The sequence below is a fragment of the Pelophylax lessonae genome, assembly GCF_965119305.1.
Source record: "Pelophylax lessonae genome assembly, chromosome: 3".
In the NCBI taxonomy this organism is placed as follows: domain Eukaryota; kingdom Metazoa; phylum Chordata; class Amphibia; order Anura; family Ranidae; genus Pelophylax; species Pelophylax lessonae.
In genome coordinates, this window is record NC_138770.1 from 383,814,775 (window position 1) to 383,834,205 (window position 19,431).

Below are 19,431 nucleotides of genomic sequence, written 5' to 3' on the forward strand. Positions count from 1 at the left end.
ACATATATTTATCCATATATTGTGTTGTCAAATATCACTCCATTCGCGCAGGTCTGTTTTGGTTAGCACCAATTGTTTTGCGTAAAAAATATAAATTGCACAGGTGATCAAACACCACCAAAAGAAAGCTCTGTTTGTGGGAAAAAAAGGACATAAATTTTATTTAAGTACAGGCGTTGCACGACAGTGCAATTGTCCTTTAAAATAACGCAGTCGGATAGCAAAAAATGGCCTGGTCATTAAGGGGGCAATTCCTTCCAGTCCAGAAGTGGTTAAATACACCTATGATAAAAATGTTAGACCCTTCATTTCTTTGTAAGTAGGCAAACTTACAAAATCTGCAGGGGATCAAATAATTATTTTCCCTACTGTATAATCTCTTCTATAGGGATCTTACATGGTGTGTTGGGCTTTGTTTCAATCGATAAGATAGCATGCATGCAACCTGTAACAAGTACCCAAAGAAAAAAAAAAGGTCACAACACTGCTGTTTTTGAAGTCCAAATCATTGCTTTCTTTCATGCAATTGTTGTGCATTTGCAAATAACTGTTTTGGGCTTATGTCCCTATAAGGTAGAACTGCAGAAATCAGCAGTGCTACAATAACTGGCTTTACTAGCAATACACTTATTAGCAATTTAATGGTAATCACTTTGTTTAGTTTTTCTTTAAGAAATAATCCTATTCCTAACTGGCAGGACATTGAATACAAACACAGAACTGTCCTTACAGCAAATTCATCAGCAAAATGGACAATTCATACTCGAACAATGAACTGACAAGTACACACTAAGCAGAATTATGACACAACCTCATGTTTTACTCAACCTCAAACATATTATGCTTTAGACAGGTACATTGTATAAGAAACAGTAAAAAGACATACAATGAAAGGGCTAAATGAACCCCCATTTATCCCTTACAAGCTGAAGTAAGCTCTTAACATTCAACACTAGATTACTAAGACAAAAAATACTATAGTCTGTTGATCCTATTGCATCCTCAATAAAATAAATGATATCCTGCAGTTGTTTAGTATGCATATTCAATTCCACACATTTTTTTGTTTTAAGCACAGAAAAACAAATTATTATACACTGCGCTTTTCCCAGCAAATTAGCTTTTAAATAGTGAATCAGATAGCAGCAGCGAGAAGTAGAACAGTTCCAACACTGTATATGTTATACATATACATACACACAGTACATGGTCTTAGTGTGCCATCTGGTGGTCATTCAAAATATTAGACAGTGTCTGGTGCCATCATGTGGTTTCCTTGACAAGTACAAATTTCAAAACAATGCAAGAAAATATCAGGAGCAAATACCTTACATAATAAACAACACTTCTGTGTTTTAAAAATGTATCCACTCCTAATACATCTATGCAGTCTACTTGTTCTTTTAGGATTACACATAATGACTGGAGACAATGTAAGAGAAAACATAAAAAATAGGAAGGTTTTAGACAAATATAAAAAGCTTGCATGTAAGCCTTTTAACGGGACAAAGCTTGCATACTATCAGTTTCTAACTTGAGCAGAAAGCTGCTGGCATTTTTACTTTCCGAGAGTACCTAAATCACAATTGTGAAAATAAGTCCTGTTGCGTGGCAGGTTCATTTATTTATTTTTTTTGCACTAGGGAGGGAGGAAGCCAGAGTTGAGCTTAGAAAATTCAAGAAGAAAATACAAATACCATACAATAATTCATCTGATCTCAATCTTGCTGTAAAAGCAAAGTGCTTCTTTGAACTTCCCATTTGTGTTGCTCTTGTTGGCATTGGAAAGTCTGACATACACTATATTACCAAAAGTACTGGGACATCCTGCCTTTACATGCACATGAACTTTAATGGCATCCCAGTCTTAGTCTGTAGGGGTTCACTATTGAGTTGGCCCACCCTTTGCAGCTATAACAGCTTCAACTCTTCTGGGAAGGCTGTCCACAAGGTTTAGGAGTATGTCTATGGGACCGCATTTGTGAGGTCAGGCACAGATGTTGGACAAAAAGGCCTGGCTCACAGCCTCCGCTCTAATTCACCCCAAAAGTGTTCTATCGGGTTGAGCTCAAGAGTCTGTGCAGGCCAGTCAAGTTCCTCCACCCCAAACTCACTCATCCATGTCTTTATGGACCTTGTTTGCGCAAACAGTACCTACTTTTAAATTATCACAAAAATAGTGCTGTGCTATTGGATGCCAACTGATAGGTAATGAGGTAGTCAGGAAAAAAGTAGATGTAGATGATCTTAGATATACATGTGACAAACTAAGTAGTGCATACACTGTGCAAAACAAATGTGGATGAATATTTCAAAAGGTAGCAAAATAACATTAACATAAACATGTGTATCACACTAAATTTAATACAGTGATACAAAAAAAATAATGGAAGTGACAATCAATCAATGATCCTATTATCCAATAAAATCATGTATAAAACTGATGAATAAAGGTGATCAAAAAAACGTCCATAACAAAATTCATCAAATTAAATCCATAGGAAAATATTCATGAAATCCAGTGCACAAAAACATGAATACATGCAAAATCCCTTCACCATGCAAAAATGTAGAGAAAGTGACTGGTGTCCTAAATATCCAGTGCAATGACACCTCTGTGTGCTAATCTCTCACCTTACAGCTGTAAGGTTACAGCATAAAAAGGTATCTTTCGCTGAATAATCCTATACTTCCAGCTGCCTTCCGGGGGTGGCTCAACTGGTAACTCTCTATGGTGGGTAACTTCCCGTCTATGGTGGTCAGATGGATTCTCTAGATATGTCCTCAGCGTAGGTGGTATATGCAGGAAAGAAAGCTCCAGGTAGTGTCATATTGTTTCCCATTTTTCTTTTTTAAATAAAAGCAGATAAAAAAACTCACTTGCTATATGGTAAACCAAACAAATCAATCCACAAGCAGCGAGTTCGTCCTCCGGGGAGACTTCCAGTTAGCCTATAGCTCAGTCCCGACGCCTAGCGTCACACCCACATGACTTCATCAGTCCCCTACACTGAGGACATATCTGAAGAATCCAACTGACCACCATAGACGGATGTTACCCACCACACCTACCAGTTGAGCCCACCATAGGAGGATCCCCGGAAGGCAGCTGGAAGAATAGGATTACAGTTGTAAGGTGAGAGATTAGCGCACACATAGGTGTCACTGCACTGGATATTTAGGACACCAGGCACTTTCTCTACATTTTTGCATGGTGAAGGGATCTCACATGTATTCATATTTTTGTGCACTGGATTTCATGAATATTTTCCTATGGACTTAATTTGATGAATTTTATTATGGACCTTTTTTTGATCACCTTTATTCATCAGTTTTATATATGATTTTATTGGATAATAGGATCATTGGTTAATTGTCACTTCCATTTTTTTTTTTTTTATCACTGTATTATATTTAGTGTGATACACATGTTTATGTTAATGTTATTTTGCTACCTTTTGAACTATTCATCCACATTTGTTTTGCACAGTGTACGCACTACTTAGTTTGTCACATGTATACTAGTAATGGCAGATAGGACATCTGACTTTTTTTTACACTTTTGGGGGGACCAGTGACATTACTACAGTAATCCGTGTCAAAAATATGCACTGTTACTGTACTAATGACACTGGCAGGGAAGGGGTTAACACCAGAGGCGATCAAAGGGTTAAATGTGTCCCTAGGGGGTGCTTTCTAACAATGTGGAGGATGGGCTTGCTGAATGAATACAGAGACCTATGTTCCTAAATAAGAGGAAGACAGGATCCCTGTGTTCATTACTGACAGAACAGCGGTCTGCCGTGTTTACAACGGTAGATCACTGTTCTGTCTCCATGGGTGACCCACTGACTGGGTCCCCATGGCCAATTGGAGCGTGCGCACACCCCCACTATCGGTCCCACGAAACGACATACAGGTACGTCATTTCGCGGGACAGAGCCGACCTGCCGCAGTAAGTATGGCGGCTGGTCAGCAAGTGGTTAAACTGCACTGTCTGCCTACAATGGCTTGCTGGGCACACAGCAAAGTGAAGTGTCCCTGGAAACTTTTTTGAAAAATTTACATCTATGCAGTACCTCCTAACTATACAAGTTTGTTTCCTAATAAATCCTTGCGTCTTTATAGGACTACTATTTGGTAGGTTTTATATAGAGAATATACAATACTAAAAATAGTTTGTACCAAGTAACTTTGGAGCACACATACCACTGACTGAGAATCTGTAGCATATACAATACACTATACAATAAAACAGCTTGTTGACAAACAAAACAATATATGCAAACATATTTACCTCAGCATTCAAATTATCAGCAAAACTTTCAAGAAACTGGCTCTCAATTGGATTTTGCTGGGTGAGAAGACTAAGGTAATGGCTGAGCTTGTCATGAGTTGTAATAATGGTACCTTCTCCAAACTTATCGAATTGTGGCCGCCCAGCTCGTCCAAAGATTTGCATTACATCTAGAATTCCCAGGTCAACAAATGATCCTCTTTTTGCATCATAAATTTGTGTTCCCTGGATGAAGAAATGCAATAAATTAGAAATATATACCAAATAGAAATATACAAAATATATTTACTATCTAAATAGCTTTAAAACCTAAGTTTACCTAAAAAAACCCCCAAAAAAATAATATTATAAAATCAGCACAAGGGATATTATTTTCTTTCAAATGTTGTGCAGATCTCTACACATTTACAACCCTAAATTTTGTGACACTTCACTATGCCTTGTTGATAGGCACTATTGTGTCACACATTTCACAGGGATTGTCTTCTGAACTACAGAGGTGCTAAGAGGAGGAGTTTCTGGAGGCAGAGTCAGTAAAGGAACCACTGCATAGGATATATAATTAAAATAATTGAAAGTGAACAGCAGAGGAGAATCTGCAAAGCATGCATGGAATACAGAAAAGAGATGGCCAGCAGATAGGCAGCACTCACAAAATACTGTAAAAAAATTGGATTTTTTGACTTATCATAAGATCCATTTCTCTGATGTTCATTGACGAACACAGCTTCTGGTTTTCATAGCCATTGGGTTATACTGCCCCCTGCAGCAGGAGGACACTAGGCAGAAAAACATTTTGGCTACAACCATGGGCAGACCCAGGGGGTATATATACTCCCTCTCTCTGCTATAGCCACTCAGTTTTGTAACAAACAGTGTCAGAAGAATAATAACTCCACACAGGGGTGAGTGCTGTGTCCATCAATGAACATTAGAGAAATGGATTTTACGGTAAGTAAAAAATACCATTTTCTCCTTCGTTCATTGACGGACACAGCTCTTGGTATTCATAACCATTGGGACATCCCAAAGCAGTGTTAAATATGAGGGGTGGGAACAACCAAAAAATTCCCAAGGCTAAACATTAACCAACCAGGCAACAGGGACTCAACCAAGCAGCCCAAATGAAAAAAAAACAATACACCCTCAAAGAGAATCAGGTCCTCTTAAAAAGCAGCCTGAAAAACCTTGCGGCCAAAGGAAGCATCCGCAGATGCCAACACATCCACTTTATAAAACTTTCTAAAAGTGTGCACCGATGACCAGGTGGTCGCCTTGCAAACCTGCATCACTGATGCCTGATGACAGAAGCCCCAGGAGGCACTAAGCGCCCTAGTAGAGTGTGCCTTGACAGGGAAAGGAGGAACCTGACCCCTGATGGATTAGGCCTAAACCACCGTCTGTCTGATCCATCTGGAAATGGTCCCAGAGGAAGCGGACAACCCTTTTTGAGGTCAATCCGTGAGCGCAAATAGAGAGTCTTACTTCCCCAAGCTGCCAGGTACACCCTAATACACCCGGATCACATCCAATGCAATTTCCTTCAGAGGTTTAGGCCTGGGACACAGGGAAGGCAACACAGTGTCTTCATGCAAATGAAAGTCAGAGACAACCTTAGGAAGGAATGACAGACAGGGGCAAAGAACCACCTTATGAATCACCAGGTAAGGATAACGCCACCAGTCCTGACACCCTGCGTGCAAAAATGATAGCCACTAAAAAGGCCACCCTCTGGGACAACGTAAGCAGGGGAATCTCCCGAATATTTTCAAAAGTAGGCTTCTGCAGAGCTGAAAGCACCAAATTAAGATCCCAAGGCAGCAACAGAGCCCACACCGGAGGAACCAAATGTCGGACATCATGAAGAAAGGTACACACCAGGGAGTGTGTGGCCAAAGGTTGTTGGAAGAAGACCACCAAGGCCGACACCTGGCCCTTGATGGTACTCAAGGCCAATTTCTGTTCAACCCTCTGATGATAGAAGGTTAAGGACCGGGCCACCGAGAAGGAGCAAGGAGGAACCCCGAGAGACTAACACCACACAACATAGGTCTTCCACGTAAGATGGTAGATCTTCCTTGAAGTAGATTTCTTAGCTTTCAACAGGGTGGGAATCACTGACTCAGAAAAACCCCTATCCTTCAGCACCTGGCGTTAAACAGCCAAGCCATCAAAGCCAGCGACAGTAAAGGAGGATGGAAGATTGGCCCTTGGGACAGAAGATCCTCCCTGAAAGGAAGCTTCCAAGGAACGTCGGCGACCAGCTGCACCAGATCGGCGTACCAAGCCCGGCGAGGTCAGTCTGGAGACACTAAGATGAACAGAATCCCTTCTGCCTGGATCCTTCGTAGAAGTCTGGGCAGAAGCTTGAGAGGAGGGAAGGCGTAAATCTGCCGATACCCTGTTTCCCCCGAAAATAAGACAGTATCTTATAATAAGTTTTGCTCCCAAAGATGCGGCTAGGTCTTATTTTCAGGGGATGTCTTATTTTTCCATGAAGAAGAATACGGTACACATTGTTGTACAACAAAAAAAAAAACCCCGGAAATGTGTTTGGTGGAGAGGGCTGGAATGAACCATTCTGCCCACCTTAGAATGCTGGCTACCTCCAGAGATGCCCGGACACTTCTTGTGCCCCCTTGATGATTGACATAAGCCAAGACCGAGGCATTGTCCAATTGAATACGCACTGGAAAACCCTGAAGACGATCCGTCCAATGATCCAAGCACAGTCTGATCGCTCGGAGTTCCAAGACATTGATCGGTAGTCTGGATTCTTGCAGTGTCCAGATCCCCTGAGCAGGAAGCTTGCCGAGGACGTTTCCCCAGCTGGACAGGCTGGTATCCGTGGTTACCACTGTCTAATAAAAGGGGAGGAAGGATTTTCCCAGCCGAAGCACCAGAAAACGAAGCCACCATATCAAGGACTCCCTCGTTCCCCGACTCAGCTAGATCTGATTTTCCAGAGACTGGGGAGTCTTATCCCATTTGGTCATAATCTCCCTTTGCAAGGACCTCATATGGAACTGTGCAAATGGAACCGCTTCAAAAAGGTAGACACCATCAGGGCCAGCACCCGCATGCAAGTCTGGAGGGATAACCATCTGTTGGACAGCAGGAGGTGAATTGCAGCCTGCAATTTTTGGAGTTTGTCCAGAAGAAGGAGCACTCTGGCTAAGGCCGAGTCCAGAGTCAGGCCCAGATAGCTAGCACCGAGACTAACTCTTTTGTGAAGACCAGAGGAGCAGAGGCGAAACCAAAGGGTAACGCCACAAACTGATAATGCTCCTCTCCCACAGCAAAAAGGAGAAAATGCTGGTGACTGGAAAATATTGGAATGTGAAGGTAGGCATCCTTGATATCGATAGAGGTGAGGAAATCAACCTAATGCAGGGATGCCAACACCGTGCGAATGGACTCCATTCTGAACTTCTGTACCCGCACAAAGCAGTTTACCGCCTTGAGGTCCAGGATTGGATGCACTTTGGCTTCCTTCATAGGGACCGTGAACAGGTTTGAGTAAAAATCCTGAAAACGTTCAAGTCGGAACCAGGACAATCACCTCTTGAAGGAACAGGTCTTGTACTGCCCCCAAACAGGCCCTGTAAGCTGGCTAGGGACAGGTGCAAGTTGGAAGGAAAAAACCTTTCTGGGGACAAGAGCGACACACGATCTTGTAGCCAGTCCAAACTACTTTGTGGACCCACTTGTCCTGCACTAGGGAAGTCCCCGGGTCTGGAAACCAGTGAAGATGTCCCCCCAAACCCAATACGGGTAAGGGCGCACCTTCATGCTGAAGGAGCCTTGTACGCAGGTCTGGAGATGCCCGATTTTGGCTTGCCAGACCAGGTTCGTTTGGATCCTCCTGAAGAGGCCCTAAAAGGTTTCAAGCCCTTATCAGTCGACCCTGAGGGATGAAAAAAAATTCTTATGAGCTGAGAAAGAGGGCCCGAGGTTCCTTGCCCTTAGTAGCATGCGGAAGAAAAGTACTCTTCCCCCCTGCGAGACCTTTAATGATGTCATCCAGGGTAGCTCCAAACAGGCAATCTCCTTGGAAAAGAAGATCAGTCGAGGTCTTTTTTTAAGTCTGATCTGCAGACCAGCACTTGAGCCAAAAGACACAGCAAAGGACCACTGCCAAAACAGAGAGGCGAGCCATCAGGGGAGCCACATTCAAAGAGGCATCACAGATAAACTGCATCCCCGTGGTTGCAAACCCAGCAGGGTGACCCACGTCTGTGGTGGCCAAATCAGATTCAGGATCTGATGAAACAGATGAGGCAGGGGAAGGCGGGGGGCCCTTTTTGCTAGCTCGTTCCCCAAAAGCCACCTCCACCCATGACACAAGGGACTCTAGGACCACCATCAGTGCATGGATAGAAAGTTGGAGCCCGGAGGGCCCCGCAGACTTAGAAAGGGGATTAAGTGGGGAAATGTGCTCCAAAGACTCCATGAGTCACCAGGGGAACCCCACAAAAAGTGTAACTTGAAAAAAAATAAAAATATATGGCGCTCAAGGTAACTTTCACATAAAAGGGCAGTAAAAACCTGAATTATAGGTATGAATAGAGAGAGACTACTATATATAGTCCAAAAGTCAATGGGTAGGCGATTCCATGAAAGGAGATGAATGGGCTTCAGATGGGTGTAAACAATTACATGCAACAAGGGCAGGCTCTTCACAGGAGTGAAGTTGACTCTGTAAATCAGGAGGAAAAAGGACAAGAAGAGTGCCTCTAAGTGCAGTAGTTTAATAATGGATAAAAGCACAAATGTACACTCACATTAGGTAAATAATAAACGGCTTGTCAGTGCGGTGTATAGTGGATCTGTGTAGCGGTGTGTCTGAAGATCCAACCCTGGAGCCAAGATAGTGGTTGGCGGTGAAGAGAGTGCCTGCGCTCTCGGTCTTCCAGGTCAGCTAACCGTAACCAGCCTGGTCTGCAGCGTAACAGTGCGTGACATCAACAACGGGCAAGGGGGAACACAACGCGTTTCAGAGTATGCGCGACGGCTCTTACAATGCTGATGTTATACAATTAAAGTGTATGCTGTGACCATAGATTTTCTTTAATGTGCACGAGAAATGAAGAATGATTCACACAGCTCTCCAGAGAGACATAAAACTCAAATTGGCTTTCTTCACAAAATGAATTTTCATTTGGGGGGAAAACCCTCTCATGCAAAATCTGTTCTTCCCTACTATTTATCTTAATTGTTCCCCAGACAAAAAATCCTGAGGGGATAGTATACTCATTGCGAATTCTATCCTATGGACCCTACATAAAAGTCTTATGGATGATGGGGGCTGATACATACACTATATTGTCAAAAGTATTGGGACACATGCATTTACACGCACATGAACTGTAATGGCAATTCAGTAGTCTGTAGGGTTCAGTATTGGGTTGGCCCACTCTTTGTAGCTATACCAGCTTCAACTGAAGAAAGAAGAGAGAGAGGGGATATGATAGAAACTTTTAAATACATAAAGGGAATCAACTCGGTAAAGGAGGAGAGCATATTTAAAAGAAGAAAAACTACCACAAGAGGACACAGTTTTAAATTAGAGGGGCAAAGGTTTAAAAGTAATATGAGGAAGTATTACTTTACTGAGAGAGTAGTGGATGCATGGAATAACCTTCCTGCAGAAGTGGTAGCTGCAAATACAGTGAAGGAGTTTAAGCATGCATGGGATAGGCATAAGGCTATCCTTCATATAAGATAGGGCCAGGGACTATTCCTAGGATTCAGATATATTGGGCAGACTAGATGGGCCAAATGGTTCTTATCTGCCGACACATTCTATGTTTCTATAACTCTTCTGGGAAGGATGTCCACAAGCAGGGATGGGCTCAGGTGCGTTCAGATCGTAGTTCCAACACATCTGAGCAATCCTTCCAGTCAATGAACACCACCAATCATAGGCAGCGTGTGTATGTGCAGCTGCGGGCCCAGAAATGCCTCATGGCTATGACTGGAGGGGTGCTTCCTGGTGGGATTGCTCAGGTGGGATGGGACTAAGATCCAAACACACCTGAGCCCAACACTATCCACAAGGTTTAGGAGTGTGTCTATGGGAATGTTTAACCACTCTTCCAGAAGAAAATTTGTGAGGTCAGGCACTGATTTTGGATGGGAAGGTCTGGCTTGCAGTCTCCTCTATAATTCATCCCAAAGGTGTTCTATGGGGTTCAGGTCAGTCAAGTTCCTCCACTCCAAACTCACTCATCCATGACTTAATAAGACCTTGCTGTGTGCACTGGTGCGCAGTCATGTTATAACAGGAAAGGGCCATCCCCAAACTGTACCTGCAAAGTTAGGAGCATGAAATCGTCCAAAATGTCTGACGCCCTATCAGTGCCCATCAGTGCCGCCTCATCAGCGCACATCAGTGAAGGAGAAAAATTATTTATTTTCAAAATGTTTTGCTTTATTTTTGTAAGAAATAAAAAACCAAAAGGTGATTAAATACCACCAAAAGAAAGCTCTATTTGTGTGAAAAATGATAAAAATTTCATATGGGTACAGTGTAGCATGACTGCGCAATTGTCATTCAAAGTGTGACAGCGCTGAAAGCTGAAAATTGGCCTGGGCAGGAAGTGGGCGAAAGTGCACTGTAGGCAAGTGGTTAGGGGCAGTATCAGTTCTCAAATAGTCACTCTAGATGTTTTTTGTTTAGTAAGTACACACTAATTCTAATGTTTGGACTGCACTCTTAGGTCTTTGGAAGATTTTAAGGAGGGGCTGTTACTTCTAGAAGGTGACTTTAATCGCATCCTGGATCCCACCCTAGATTCCTCCAAACCTTCCTCCAGAATCTCCTATACCACTCTCAAACAAACTCACAAATGCTTACACCTACATCAATTCATAGATGTGTGGGGCATTCACTACATTACCTCTTTTGTTTCTCTCCAGTGCAAAAAAATATATATACTCATATTGACCTTTTTCAAGTCCATGCCTCTTCCTTTTGGTCACAAATACAAATATAGATCCCTTACCCTCTTGACCATGCTCCCTGTTTTCATTGACCTTGACATAGGAGGTCATATCCTGGAATTAGAGACCTAAAGTGGTTGCACACCCTTACATATACTCTGTTAAGTGACTGGCCACAGGGGATACACAGAGATATAGAAAAGCCTTCTATGCAGATTGTTCCTATCTATCTGCAGTCTTCTCTTCTCTACATCCGTTTAAAGTGCTGAATTATAAAGCTTGTCTGAGCTGTCAGAAAAAAGGGGACAGAGAGTGGAAGTTAAAACTCTGCAGCACATAGTGAGGAGAGCCAATTGAAGGGAAGGGACACACGCCCCTTACACAACACACAGGAACAGAGCCGGGGCTGTCAATCTGTTGGAGATCCCTCCCCTGTCACAATTTTTCTCTTAATGTCAGGAAAACATGTCCGAAGTGATAATGCTGATAGCAGAGGAAAGAAGCAACATACAAAAGTGAAACTTAGAGAGAGCTCCTAACTTAGACAAGTACACACTATAGAGGGATATGCTTTATTCATATGTTATGTCTGAGGTTTACAACCACTTTAATGACTTCTTACTAAATGATACTGAAGTTATTAAAGACATTATGAGGGAACTGAAAATTTACTTTGAAATCAACTCTACCTCAGATGTTATTAATAAAGAAAGATCCAACCAGACCCTTACTTTCGTCCTTTAGATTCAAGATCTAATAACACCTGATATAGAACTTAACATAAATCAACTCTGTGAATCCCAAAAACTTCACCAGAGAAGCAAGGGATAACGCAAATTCCATTAAATAAGTTATTTTGACAAAAAATAAATGCACATTTTTTGCAGGTGAAAAAATGTGAATTTATTATGGAAGAAATTATTACCGTCTGATTTGACAAACTCACTATGCAATGGTTCTTCTATTTCAACTATCACTTGAGTGAGCTTTGTATTCATTTATATCTTTACATTACAATCATTTTATTGTACCACTGTTAAATTTTCTTTATCTTTTCAATAGAAATTTTATTTAATGAAAAAAAAAAAAAAATGTGCATTTATTATTTTTTGTTTTTTAAGCTTGTAAAGCATTGCACCAGCGATTAGTAGATTGATGACACCATGCAGGTCTCCTTCAGATCTGTCAGCGTTTCAGCTTGCTCATACCTCGTACGAGGAAGCCAATACATTCCGACAGGAAGAATGAATGAACTACCACAACGTTCACAGCTGCAAAGGCTGCCAGACCTTGTAGTTTTCCATTCACAAAGCGCTGTGAATTATTATTATTTTTTTTTTTAATTTTGACAGCTAGCAGGTAGGAAGGGGATCTCCCACTAGCTGTCACAGTGGGGGAGTGGGAGGTGTGGGGGAAGGTGCATTCATAACATGTTACATCCCGAGTATCAGTTTTACATGGTATGAAAGGTGAACTTATCCTTTAACACTTGTGTACAAAGTGGCCAAGTATGCATACAATCTTCTAATTGTCTTATACTCACCACATATTGCTATCTCACTTCTTATGGCAGAACCTAAAGCATACAGTAAGTTGAAAGTTTCAGAATAACTTTCAGAAATTGGAAATGCTAAACATTTCCCTTCCCATTCTCAATATCCTAGACTACAACAAAACTTTACCTTCAAAAAGACACCGCATTCTCCTAAACATTAATGAATTTACTTAACCAGAACATTTTCACAAACCTTCCCACTAAACACCCCACACCACCTTCAGAAAATAAGGCAAGATCATCATACCTGGTCTCAAGGGATTTTTTTAATTTCTTAGTAGGTACGACATCATGAGGCAAAATGTTTTGCCACAACGCCTCTACTTATTACAGGCCATACCCACAATGATCCCAAACTCCTTTAAGACACTCCAATTGACGATCTCTAAAACACTCCATTCTACAACGTCCCAAGACCAAACAAGGTAAATCCTTACCAGAAATGAAGTTGTACTATGTAGCAACCTATCCAAGTAGAATCATTAACTGATGTAGACACCAACATGCAATGGGTCAATGTGGAGAGATCTTACACAACAACCTCTTTAGCTACATACCCATGTTGTGACTCACAACCATCAAGAGACCTCAAATCTCACTCAGTCATGATGCCCATCTGTCTCCCAAACTTTCCCCACTTTTCCATCTTAGGCCCCTTTCACATGGGAGATCCGATCAGGTCTGGCTGTCCATTTTTCAGCTAGACTCAATCAGTCCATCCATTCTCCTCTACAGAGCGCCTGATGTAAACAGGTTTGTGGCCATTTACATCCGGTTACCTCTGGGTCAGATCTGCTTAAAAAAAAAAAAAAAAAGGCAAGGGGATCTATTCCCCTCTGGCTGGCTGGATCGGAGGGAAGCTGGTTGTAAATGTTTACATCTGGCACAAATATTTACCTCCTTCACAACAACCTGTAGAGTCTCCTGCAAAGAAGCTCCAGAGAGAGTTTGAAACTAAGGGACATCATTTTGGATGAGTGGAGCAAGATCGCGAGATAGACCTCCCTTCTGAGCAAGATGGCCAAGCTCTATCCATTCAGGGATAAGGACATGAAGCATCTAAAGGCTGCCTCTCTAGTTGTTGAGGCCTTGATGAGGCTAGCTAAGTATGTTACTTCCTTTAGAAGATGCAGTGGATGGCCTATAAGTCTGCCTTGGCTCTCGCGGCCATGTTTAAAGCAATAAAAATGTGGAACGAGAATGGAGATGCAGTATTCAAGAGCGTTTTTAGATGAAGAAGCCAGAAATTCGGTAGTTCAGGAGTGGACCTGACATCGATTTTCCATGGTGAGGCTTCAATTTACATCATCCGCATAGCGGCATGGGTTATGCTTTTGTCAGTTACGGTGAAGCGAGTACAAAGGCTGTGGCTTTGGCTTGCTGATCCCCTCTTTAACAGGCGTGGTGTAAGATCCCTTTTGAGGGAGCTTCATCTTCTAGCAACAAGCTGGACAGCATCATAGCCCGGGCCACGAGTGGCAAGTCAGGGTTTTTGCCTCAGGACCGGTACCTGCTAGGCTGGAACAGGGCGCAGTCTAGAAGACAAAGTACTGAGTGTGTGAGGGTTGCACGTTTTTACAGACCAGGTCAGAAGTTTAGGAAGAGCTGGTGAAGGGGCCAGATATCCCTTCAAAAGTCTGCTATAAACATGACCTAGGGTAGCCGAGAAGCTACTGAGTTTGAGCCTCAATATCAAACTATTGGACCATCAAAGCGGTCTCTTCAGAACACGCAGGGTCCTTCAGAATTCCTCATCATTTCCACAGATTTGCCTCACTCGGAGGTAAAGAAGCATATACTCTTATATTGTGTAAAGTCACTGGTGCCACAAAGTGCTGCTGTGCCAGTCCCAGAATATGGGAGATTTCAGGACATGTACTTGCCCCTCTTTATGGTCACGAAGAACGGCTTGTGGAGGCTGGTTAAAGACCTCACACACCTAAACCAATTTTCATCAAAAAGGAGAAGTTCACGATGGAAACATTGTCCCCAATTCATAGGGGGTCCAGACAGGCAACTGGCTAGTTTCCATAGACCTAAAGATGCTTACTTTCATGTGCCCATTGTAGAAGACTTCCACAAGTTACTTCAGTTTGCTGCAGGTCAAGACCATCTCCAGCTCACTTGTCTACCATTTGGGCTTTTAACATTGCCTTGCGTGTTTTTCAAAGTCTTATTGGCAGGTATAGTCTTTATCAGAACAATCGGCATACACCTGCATCATTACTTGGTTGACCTTTTCCTACTGTTCCAAGACAGAGAGAAGCTGCTGGAGCACAGAGCTCAGGTCTTTTTAATGCTCCTCAAATTCAGCTGGCTGTTGAATCTGGAAAGGAGCCGCCTGAAGCCCATTCAGTTTCTTTTGTAATTCCAGGTTCAGTTCGATATAATCAAGAGCACCACTGCTTTGCCTTGCCCTGTCTTCTTCCCACCTGTGAGCCTCTCAGTGTCTAAAATTATCGGCATTATCGTGTCTACGGATCTGATGGTCTAGTGGGCGCTCTGGAGGATGCGGCTCTTCTAGAAGGGGTTTCTTCAGCAGTGATAGCCAGGAAGCAGAATTCAGGTTGTCTCCATAACCTCAGTCATGACAGAGTGTCTCCTGGTAGCTACAACAGAAAAACGTATTCAAGTTACTTTCCATTGCCTCCACTTTCATGGATCACAATCACATCTGATGCCAGCAATATGGGATGGGGTCTTACTGTCAGGGATACCATCCATTTTGCTGTACCTTGCATCCTTGTTAAATAAAGCCTTTCATCGTGAGCCATCGTTTGGTGTGCGGCCATATCTCTTGTATCCTGTTTGTGGTGGCGAGACGAGGTCCTGCACCCATAGCTGGCTGTGAAGCTCCAACTGCCTGAGCAGTGTAAATATCTTTCCCAGGGATAGCTCAAGGCAGGTGGGGATTTCACTCTCACAAGATTGTGTCGAACATTCTGGAGCTACAAGCAGCCTTCTGCACCCTACAGGCCTTTTACTACCACCAGACAACGAATGGTCTCTCCATGCGGATATTTTTAGGTGGATTTTGTCCCTGGGAGTCTCGATCTGTTTGCCTCCCTATGCAACAACAAGTTTGAGAAGTATTATTTGAGGAGCCGGTATCTCCAAGCCTTTGTGACAGGCTCCCTGATAGATATTTGTAAATTCAGTGGGGCCTGTGTGTTTCCTCCAGTTCCAGTCATCCTCAGTTTTCTGTGAAAACTCAGCACAAGAAGATGCAGAGGTAGTGGCAGTGATGCTATATTGGCCAAACAGGCCATGGTTCCCCTTGCTAATACAGCACAGCTACTGGGACCCAGTACCCCTTCCCCTCAGGCTGGACATTCTGTTCCAGGGTGCAATTCTACATCAATGTTTGGCATGGTTCCATCTGGTGGTCTGGTTCATGAAAAGGAGTGATTGTAGGCCCTCGGCTGCTCCTCTAGAGTCACCTCAGCTCTCAAAAATACTAGGAGAGTAAAAACAAACTTATGGAAGAATCTTGTCAAAGTTCATGGAATACATGTCTGCTGCTGACGGGTCATGATCCAGAAGTTCATAATATTCTGGGCTTTCTCCAGTCGGATTTAGATCTGGCCCTATCGGTCAGTTCCCTCATAGTACAAATGTTTGCCTTATCGGCCTTCACGGGTGTATCCTGGGCTAGACATGCTCTTGTCCGGCAATTTCCTAAAGGATGCAACAAGGCTCAGGTCTCAGAGAAAGCTGAGGTTTCCAACATGGGACCTACCTCTTGTACTCAATTCGCTCTCAGGACCTGTAGCTAAGGGGGTCAGGTATATCTCTGTTAAGGACCTCCACATCAAGCCTGCCTTTCTTATGGCTATCACGCCAGCTAAGGGAGTCTTGGAAATTGGAACCTTGACTACAAGGAGCCTTTTCTAACGTTCTTCAAAGACCGAGTGGTGTTAATACCTACGCCTGACTCAAATCCCAAGGTAACATCAGCCTTTCACGACAACCAAGAAATTGTTCTACAACCTTAAGAGCACCAGAGAGTGCCGATGCACATCTCCTAGATGCGGGAGAGACTCTGAAGTCGTGTCTTCAAGTTACAGTCTCTTTCAGGCTTTCGGATAATTTATTCATTCTTTTTGCAGGGAGGAACAAGTGCCCTCATCTAGAACAGTCGCAGCTTGGATCGTCCAGACCATCCATAAAACTTACAGGGCTAAGGACCTGGCTCACCCGGAGGCCGTGGTAGCGCATTTGACCAGGAGGGTTTATATCTCTTCGCCTGCATCGTGGCATGTGGCTCCCGATGTTATCTGCAAGGCGACCTTATGTCAATCAACACTTTTATGGCTCAGTACTGCTTCTTTATCCTGTCAATTTTGGTTTTAAAGTCCTGGTGATTGATGGTGCAAATTTAAGCTTTTGCTCTGCATTCCCATCTTTGGTGGTATGACTAGTTGTTTCCCATGGTATGCTGCCATGTAGTCTGTCAGGAAAACTGAAGATTTCCTTCCAAATACTTATTATAATTTTCCTTTCCTGATGGACTCCATGGCAGCAGGAGTTCCCTCCCAGGCTAGTTACGGAACTCGCCTCTGGCTCTAAACCAAAATTGATGGGAGTGGGGTCCCATAGGATTGGAGAGAAGGCGGGGTTAACCCATACATATCCTGCCATAGAGTGCATCAGGAAAGGTACAGCAAGGGGGGAAAAGTATTTGATCTCCTGCTGATTTTGTACGTTTGCCCTCTGACAAAGAAATGATCAGTCCATAATGTTAATGGTAAGTTTATTTTAACAATGAGAGACAGAAAAAAAAATCCAGAAAAATACATTTAAAAAAAGATATGAATTGATTTGCATTTTAATGAGTGAAATAAGTATTTGACCCCCTCGGAAAACATGACTTAGTACTTGGTGGCAAAACCCCTGCTAGCAATCACAGAGGTCAGACGTTTCTCATAGTTAGTCACCACACATCTCAGGAGGGATTTTGTCCTACTCCTTTTTGCAGATCCTCTCTAAATCATTTGGGTTTCGAGGCTGACATTTTGTAACTCGAACCTTCAGCTCCCTCTACATATTTTCTATGGGATTAAGGTTTGGAGACTGTCTATGCCACTCCAGCACCTTAATGTGCTTCTTCTTAAGCCATTCCTTTGCCTTGGCCATGTGTTTTGGGTCATTGTCATGCTGGAATACCCATCCATGACCCATTTTCAATGCCCTGGATGAGGGAAGGAGGTTCTCACCCAATATTTAATGGTACACGGCGCCATCCATTGTCCCTTTGATGAGGTGAAGTTGTTGTGTCCCCTTAGCATAAAAACACCCCCTGAGCATAATGTTTCCACCTTCGTGTTTGACGGTGGGGATGGTGTTCCTGGGGTCATAAGCAGCATTCCTCCTCCTCCAAACACGGCGAGTTGCGTTGATGCCAATGAGCTCAATTTAGGTCTCATCTGACCATAACACTTTTACCCAGTTCTCCTCTTCAGATGTTCGTTAGCAAACTTCAGACGGGAGGTGGGGGGTACATGTGATTTCTTAAGCAGGGAGACCTTGCGGGCACTGCAGGATTTTGGTCCTTCACGGTGTAGTGTGTTACCAATGGTTTTCTTGGTGACTATGGTTCCAGCTGCCTTGAGATCATTGACAAAATTCTCCTGTGTAGCTCTGGGCTGATTCCTCACCGTTCTCATGATCATTGAAATTTCACGAGGTGAGATCTTGCATGGAGCCCCAGACAGAGAGATTGACCATTATTTTGAGTTATTTCTAATTGGAATAATCACACCAAATGTTGTAACCCTCTCACCAATCTGCTTGTCGATGGTCATGTAGCCCATTACAGTCCTCTTTAGGTCTACAATCTTGTCCCTGACATCCTTGGACAGCTCTTTGGTCTTTGCTATGGTGGAGAGATTGGAATCTGATTGATTGATACTTCTATGGACTGTTTTTTTTTACAGGTACAAGCTGAGATTAGGAGCACTCCCTTATAGCCCTTGTTCACACTGAGGGAAGGTTAGAAATCGTGCAAATTCAGCTGAACTCACATAGTTTCAAATCTACCTGTCAGTGCGACTTGAGGGGCAATTTGACAAACATTTGTGCAGGTTCCTGCACAGATATCTAATGAAATCCCCCCCAAAGTTGCCAAAAGTAGTGCAGAAATGGACGGTGCCGTTTAGGTGGCAATAGACTCAGATTTGGCATGCGACTTGACATATCAAATTGGCCCGATGTGAACAAGGGCTAAGAGAAGGCTCCTAATCTCAGCTCGTTACCTGTAACGAAGACACTTGGGAGCCAGAAATCTTGCTGATTGATAGGGGTTTAAATACTTATTTCACTCATTAAAATGCTAATTGATTACTATTTTATATTGCATTTTTCTGGATGTTTTTGTTATTATTCTGTCTCTCGCTGTTGAAATAAACCTACCATTAAAATTATAGACTGACCCATTTCTTTGTCAGTGGACAAACGTACAAAATCAGCAGGGGATCAAATACTTTTTTCACTCACAGTATTTGGTAGGTAATTTTCCATTTTTTATATGGTTAGCCTATATATATATATATATATATATATATATATATATATAAATATTGATAGGTAAACATAGACTAACTATAGACAGAGAAAAAAAAGTCATGTTTATTTG

The 19,431-nt window shown here is 42.7% G+C and overlaps 1 protein-coding gene across 1 annotated transcript in view; it reads right to left on the minus strand.

Moving 5' to 3' along the window:
* The window catches only part of ASCC3 (activating signal cointegrator 1 complex subunit 3), a 1,118,804-nt gene that overhangs the window by 307,333 nt on the left and 792,040 nt on the right, over nucleotides 1-19,431 (minus strand). Inside the window, exon 15 of the mRNA XM_082251201.1 lies at nucleotides 4,298-4,522. Coding sequence (XP_082107327.1) covers nucleotides 4,298-4,522 — 225 coding nt within the window. The remainder of the gene's footprint in view (nucleotides 1-4,297; nucleotides 4,523-19,431) is intronic.